This window comes from Penaeus vannamei, chromosome 20 (genome assembly GCF_042767895.1).
Source record: "Penaeus vannamei isolate JL-2024 chromosome 20, ASM4276789v1, whole genome shotgun sequence".
NCBI lineage: Eukaryota > Metazoa > Arthropoda > Malacostraca > Decapoda > Penaeidae > Penaeus > Penaeus vannamei.
The window spans coordinates 39,752,582-39,760,081 of record NC_091568.1 but is presented as its reverse complement, the minus strand read 5'-3'; the positions used below and the strand labels follow the sequence as shown (position 1 = coordinate 39,760,081).

General features: G+C 34.5%; 1 protein-coding gene across 2 annotated transcripts in view; it reads left to right on the top strand.

Annotated features, from left to right (window-relative positions):
* The window catches only part of LOC113810577 (dyslexia-associated protein KIAA0319-like protein), an 18,746-nt gene that overhangs the window by 10,610 nt on the left and 636 nt on the right, over window positions 1-7,500 (top strand). For both annotated transcript variants that reach the window (XM_027362202.2, XM_027362201.2), the window contains exons 6-17: window positions 826-1,051; window positions 1,413-1,536; window positions 1,698-1,802; window positions 2,407-2,551; window positions 3,383-3,494; window positions 4,262-4,416; window positions 4,538-4,728; window positions 5,285-5,384; window positions 5,546-5,710; window positions 5,974-6,135; window positions 6,449-6,550; window positions 7,019-7,189. In XM_027362202.2, the coding sequence (XP_027218003.2) occupies window positions 826-1,051; window positions 1,413-1,536; window positions 1,698-1,802; window positions 2,407-2,551; window positions 3,383-3,494; window positions 4,262-4,416; window positions 4,538-4,728; window positions 5,285-5,384; window positions 5,546-5,710; window positions 5,974-6,135; window positions 6,449-6,550; window positions 7,019-7,189 (1,758 nt within the window). The remainder of the gene's footprint in view (window positions 1-825; window positions 1,052-1,412; window positions 1,537-1,697; window positions 1,803-2,406; window positions 2,552-3,382; window positions 3,495-4,261; window positions 4,417-4,537; window positions 4,729-5,284; window positions 5,385-5,545; window positions 5,711-5,973; window positions 6,136-6,448; window positions 6,551-7,018; window positions 7,190-7,500) is intronic.

Genomic DNA, 7,500 nt, shown 5'->3' with positions numbered 1-7,500 from the left:
ATATGTGTATATGTATATATGTATATGTATATATATGGAAGAAAAACCCACAATGCACAAACTAGATTTATTGATGAAAGTGAGACAACAGTTTCGGAATCGTCTTCGATTCCATCTTCGAAGATGGAATCGAGGACGATTCCGAAACTGTTGTCTCACTTTCATCAATAAATCTAGTTTTTGCATTGTGGGTTTTTCTTCCATATTATCAACACGGTTTGTGTTTTTCATTGCATCATGTATATATGTATATGTATATATGTGTGTATATATGTATATATATATATATATATATATATATATATATATATATATATATATATATATATATATATATATATATATATATATATATATATATATATATATATAATATATATATATATATATGTATATGGATATGTATATGTACATGTGTATATATATATATATATATATATATATATATATATATATATATATATATATATATATATATATATATATATATATATATATATATATATATATATATATATATATATATATATATATATACATATATATATATATATATATATATATATATATATATATATATATATATATATGTATATATATATATATATATATATATATATATATATATATATATATATATATATATATATATATATATATATATATATATATATATGAATCTGTCTATATATTTATTTTTACCTTTTTAAAAATCTTTTATATGACATTTTTCTTGATTGTTGAGATATGTTTATTCTGCCAGCATATCGGATTATATCCTAAGCACATTTGGGTGCGGCAGTTAATCCATCATTCCGTCTGCAGCCAAGCGGATCAACCAACCTCCCACAGCCATCATCAATTCTCCTTCAAACACCATTAAGCTCCCCAATTCCGGTGTGATCATCGACGGCTCAGGAAGCACAGATGATGCAGGGATCGTGTCTTATCGTTGGGAAATGGTCACAGCACCCCTGGGGTACAAGCTGGCAGAAGAGACAGGGCCCACGGTGCAGCTTACCGATCTTATTCCTGGAAACTACACAATAATGTATGTTTGTCCTTTCTAAGGAATTATTAGAAAAACAAAATTATTTAAATAAACACATGTAAACACAAACACTCACACATGCACACACACAAACACACACACACAAAAACACACACACACACAAAAACACACACACACACACACACAAACACACACACACAAAAACACGCACACAAAAACAAACAAAAACACACTAAAAAAAAAAAAGACAAAAAAACACACACATAAAAACACACAAACACACACACTCACTCACTCACACATATATATATACTATATATATTTGGTCATATTAATTTGTTACTTTGTGCATTTGCATGTTCAATTCTTTAATTTGTTAATCTTCTGTCTCTTTGCTCAGGCTGCGTGTGAAGGATGAGGAAGGCCTCGAGGGCAATGCGACTGCTGTCCTCAGTGTCATCAAGGAGACAGATTATCCTCCAACGGCAAATGCAGGAGGAGACCAGATCATCTACCTACCTCAGGTTAGTGTTAAAGATTTATTTGTTCTCTTGAAATTTGATTTGAAGATGCCTGAGGTCTCTGCTTATAATTGTGTCTCACATGAGAGGAATTGTAATCATCATCCATGGCATCTGATTTATCTTGGGTGATATTCACTTCACAATAATTTCTACTCTGTCAGACGGAAATAACCCTGTATGGCAACGCGAGCTCAGATGATCACGGCATTGAGGGCTGGGAATGGACCAAGGGGCCCAAGGATTCCGGGAAGGCAGTTGACATGCAGGTATGCTGCTCTGGATTTGATAACAGCACTGTGCGCTTTTTATTTTGTGTCTCTCATAGATATGCAATTGAAAGTGGTGTTGAGACAACTTTGTCAGATGGAATTCTGTGATTTAGGCTGTGAAAGATTTCAAATTAATGTTAGAGTGTTTGTGTGTGTGTGTGATGATATATTATCTGTACACAATATGAAGAAGCTTGAAATATTTTCAAACATATGTCAACACATGTTCAAATGCATATTGTCTGGAGAAAAAGTTTAGGTAGATAAAGTTAGTGAATAATTGTGTAATTCATCATTTATCAGCAAACCTTCAAGCTGTCTTGCCAGCCACTAAGATAGGCTTGGTTTTTAGTTTCAAAAAGGCAGTTTATAGTCTTTGTCATACAAAGAGCTCAGTTTTGCTTAGCAAATTATGCATATTTTATTGCAATATCTCAAATACAACAATTACCAACAGAGCACAATTTTGAAAAAGTTATCACAGTTACCTTTTAAAAAATAAAAAGGTTGTAGTTGATGAAGTGGACATACAGCCCTAGTACTTTATAATGAATAATGTGATATTGTTTTCCTTTATTTATATATTTATATTTTTTTTTAGGATACAAGGACTCCATACTTGCATCTAAGCAACCTAGAGGAAGGCTTCTACCAGTTCATCTTACGTGTTCAGGATGCAATGGGCCAGCAGTCCAACGCTTCTGTAAACGTGTATGTTCAGAAGCCCAATCTCTCTTCACCCAAAGGTAAGTTTAGGACAGAATCATTGTTGACTTTATTAAGGAAGATATAAAAATTTTGAGTATTTAGAATATTTTTTTGAGTTAAGGGGATAAAAAGACATAATAGCATCTATAAGATTAACCCCCTGACAGCAGAAGCAGTTCTGAACTTTTATTCATGATACATTAGGCAACTTTAAAAAAAAAAAAATCTGTGTTCCTGGGCAATGGGTATGTGTGCCGTCCAACCTGTTCTGCCCAGGAGACACTGCTATCTTATTCTGTATCCATATCGTGTTTTGAGGAGTATTACTTAAATCAAATTTACCAGAATAAGCTTGTAAATATACGTTGAATGTAATCAGCTGATGAAAGGAACAAAGAATACTTTATCAAGTTGAAATAAAACGATATTTATCATATTTTCCTGTTTTACCAAAGTTAAAAACAGATGATAAGTTTTATGCCTGAAATAGACATACTAACAATGCATGTTCTTATACAAAAAATATGAATTCTTGTGAAAGGAATCCTCATGCTTTTGAAAAATGTTTCAATAGACTATGAATAACAATATTTGCACAGGATGCAAAAGTAGACATGAATGAAAATTGGTCATTTTGTACATACTTAGTAACAGTATTCAGATGAGTACTTTATTTTGTTCTTAAAATGCATGTAGAGATAGAATCCTAGGCTGCAGTCAGTGGGTAGGCATTTAAGAAATATATATATTGTTAATTACCAAATTTTGTGTGTGTGTGTGTGTGTGTGTGTGTGCGCGCGTGTGTGTGGATTTGTTTTTTGTGTGTATTTGTATATCTGACAGACAATTTCTTTCACATTGTTTTTCAGCCAATGCAGGTACAGACATCCAACTTGTTCTCCCCAATACAACAGTCACCTTGGATGGGAGCCATAGTACAGACATTTCTCAGAGCACTCACTACCTCTGGAAACAAAAGAAGTAAGTAGTAGTGTGAGTATTGATTGTAGATGATACGGATTAGGATGTTTTGTTATTGAGATAAGTTAGTTGCTCAAGAAATAGGAATACGTAGGTAAGACAAGGGGAAGGGCTGAAGCGTGGTGTAGGGAAGGTTACTGCCCAGTGGTTAAGTGGGCCTGTAACAGCAACTTATTTATTTTAGATTTTTCTTCAGAGAGTTAGCAAAGGTGCAGATGCAGGTGCTCAAGGGGACCATTCTATCCTAATAATTGAATTAACACTGATGACACAAGGCTTCCACTGGTAGAGGGAGAGTGAACCCAGTGGGTGTTGCTGATCCTTTATCTCTTAAAAGTTCATAGGTAAACAGATTTGATACTAATATCTAAATTTATCAGAGAGATGTATGTCCCTGGAGAGATTCAAGAGTTCTGTGCATGCTAAGTCCAACAAAGTCATTAGAAGTTAAACTCAGTTTGGAGAGGTTCCTTATCATAATTTCTTAACTTTTGTTAACCATTTACTAAAACTTGTAAGGTAAGATGATGCAGTATAAGTGTTCAGTCAAAAATGGGGATCTCAGGATTCACAGTGGATCCAAAGGAATTTTCCTAGACCATTGACTGGCTTATTGTAAGCCACTGAGTCTGATCTGTCAACAGGGCACTGACATTTACAGAAATTGGGTTTTCTACATCGATGTTGATATTGACAATACAATATTGAAAATTGAAAAAATGGAAATGGATTTGAATAAGATCATGATTGCATTTCTTTATTTCTAGTGGACCAAATACTGCACATTTTGATAGCATGGATAGCAAAAAGGTGACTGTGTCAGGACTGACAAAGGGGAAGTATGAATTTCTCCTTACAACCTGGAATGGGGAAGACCCCCTGAAGAACACCACTGACACTGTCATGGTTGATGTTATACAAGGTGAGGAAAAGTAAATTCACATAACTAAGAATTTCATGATTTAACTAGACTTAAATCTGTAGTTGATCAGTCAGAGGCAGCTTTATCTGAAGACATGATATATCCTCTCCCGCCTGCACAGACCAGAATATGCCTCCAAAGGCCAACGCAGGTGGGGACTTCAGTGTGACTCTTCCTGTGTCAGTGGTGATGGTTGACGGCTCTAAGTCTAGTGATGACGTGGCTGTAACCAAGTGGCTATGGGAAAAAGAGGCCATGTCACTGGCAGCAGCCAAAGTCATCAACTCCTCAGACCATTCACCTGTGCTTATGGTAAGATGAATAATATTTTAAAGGGTTAGCATTGAAGTCATATGATAGTGCATAGAATGTTATTTTGATCCTTATTTGGGGTTGTTAGTAAGCCAACAGTTTATTTCGTAGGATTTCTTAGTTTGTTCTAGCCAGGCCAGTGGGAACTTTTGTTTTTATTTGGTTATATATGACTTTCCTCAGTTAAAGCATTATTAGTCTTGGTTCAGGTTTGTACAGATCTTTCATTGACACTTACATAGGTTAGTAGATTATTCTGCATGTTCTTGTTTAATATTTTTGATAATTCTCTGCTGTCTTTATAGGTTTAATCACACAGAAGAGACTAGGGATTGAAGGTGGAAATATTTCAATATTACAATGTTTCCATCCAGTTCTTTCATACACTTCATAAAATGAATGACATTATAATAAATGGTTGTTTCTCATATTGCTTTTAGCGTATGAAATTGTTTTACTTCAAGTTCTATGTTTATTTGTCTTTATCTTTTTTTATGATTTTTTTTTTTTTTTTTTTTTTTTTTCATAGTATAATTTTCTTTGTCTTTCTACTAAGTTCACCGATGTGGTTGCTGGGGTCTACATCTGGAAACTGACTGTGTGGGATGACCAAGGTGCCTCAAGCTCTGACACAGTGTCCATCATTGTCAAGTCCAGTAAGTTGTGAGATTTAGTTAGCTACTGAGTTACAGATTCATATGGGAATGTTTTTTGAGATGTTTGTCTGTCTGTTCTGCAAAAAACAAACAAACAAAAAAAAAGCAATTTATCTTTACAGTATATGTATAACTTATTACCAATATTTCTTTTCCCACAGGTCCACATGAACTAGATGAGGTAGAGGTGGTAGTAGGTGGTGATATCGGTGCTCTGAGTTACTCCCAGCTGTCTACTCTGTTGCAGAAACTTGAGCTGTTCCTCCATACTGGAGATCGCGTTGTGTCTATCAAGCTTATTTCTCTCACAGGACTTCCTCATTCAGGTGATATATATTTGCTATATCTTTTTATAGTACTGAATGATATATATGGTTCAAGTACCAGCCCATCTTTTGGTGTGTTTTCCTATTCATGCAGTCAAGTCTTGTGTGTTTTACTTGACTTTCTTGCTTTCAACTAAGTCACATAGTTATTCATTTTTGAAATCTCTTTGTGCTTTATTATAGTAATATTAATCCAATTTGTTTTTGTTTTTATGTCTTTTTGTTTCCTTTTAATTTTTGTTTTTTCAATTTATTTTTTATAGGACAAGTAAGACTGACTGTTCTAGCATATGCGGGCAAGGATGTTGTCAAGGGGACCGATGTTGTGTACTCTCTTCGACATCAGGTTTTGTCAGAATCACCAGACTTATTGGACTTGCCTCTCCTGAGTGTGGACACAGTTGTGTGCCAGAATGATTGTTCAGGTAATGTCCTGTTTTATGTGAGATAAGTTCCCTTTGTTATAAATAACGCAGTTGCCTTCATGATTACTATCCTTAGCCCATTTACGACGGGTGTCCCATATATGAGATACCCAGAAAAATAAACATTGCTGGGCGTCCCGCTAGTGTGATGTTGGATCGATGCTCACGCTCCAAATACATCGCGGGCCGAGGCTGGCGCGTGTTTAGATTCCTGGCCAATTTTGTAGTGGCCTGGAAAATTAGTATATTATATGTATATTTTGATAATGCTATAAGACTTAATCCTGTAACGAGAACTCAAAATAAATTCCAGGTCATGGGGAATGTATTCAGGCAACAAGGGAGTGCAGATGCCACACTTGGTGGATGGAGTCATTTCTACGCAGACACATGGGGGATGGCATGCAAAACTGCGGTGAGTGGCTCATATAAAGAAGATAAAACAGACAATATTAATGGATTATTATTTTTTTTATTGTTATCATTTTGATTATTATCATTATCATCATCATCATCATTATTTTTATTATTATTATTATTATTATTATTGCTGTTATTATCATTATTGATATATATATTTTTTTAATTTCTTTTTTTCAGTGGTATTGCAAAGCCCAAGAATAAATGTTTTCTCTTAGATAGGTAGAGAAATAAAGTTTCACATTTTATACTTGAGACCAGTCCATTATCAGGCCTGAGGTATTCTTTTGCTACACATAATATTGCAAATAAGAACGGTTCAGGAATAACACTTACATGTCTACGAATAAATGTCTGACTGAACTGAAAGTCAGTGTAAGGTCAACAATGAAAGTTTTGATATTAGTACTACTGTGCTGTCAGAATTAGGTTATGTAATACAGAATGGTGTTCCTTCCAACAGACTGGAGTGTGGTGTATGTGTTTGTGACGATGTGTTCTGTGGTCCTGGTCGTGGGCCTGATGGTGTGGGGCATTGCCACCCTGCTCATGAGGAAATTTGGACAAAACTCTAGGCCTCGGCGCAAACCTCCACGCTACACACTGCTTGATGGCCATGACGAGGGAACCAAACGTAAGAGACTGCGGCGGTAGATTGAGTTTTGGGGCCTTGGATTTTTAAAGAAATTGTTTTTGTTTTAAGTCTTCTTCTTTTCTAAACAACTTTCTACTCTAATGAGTAAGTATATAAGTGCATGATTCAAACAGATTCTGGAATTTGACATTTATTCATTAATACTTGAGTGGTTATACCAAGATATACAAATAATGTAACACATTTTTGTCGCTGCAAAAAAGTGATTGTTCAGTTATTCAAATTTTAAAGAATTTCTTCAGATAATGTATGCCTTGTTAAGAGTGTCTTTTATGTTGTAATATATTTTT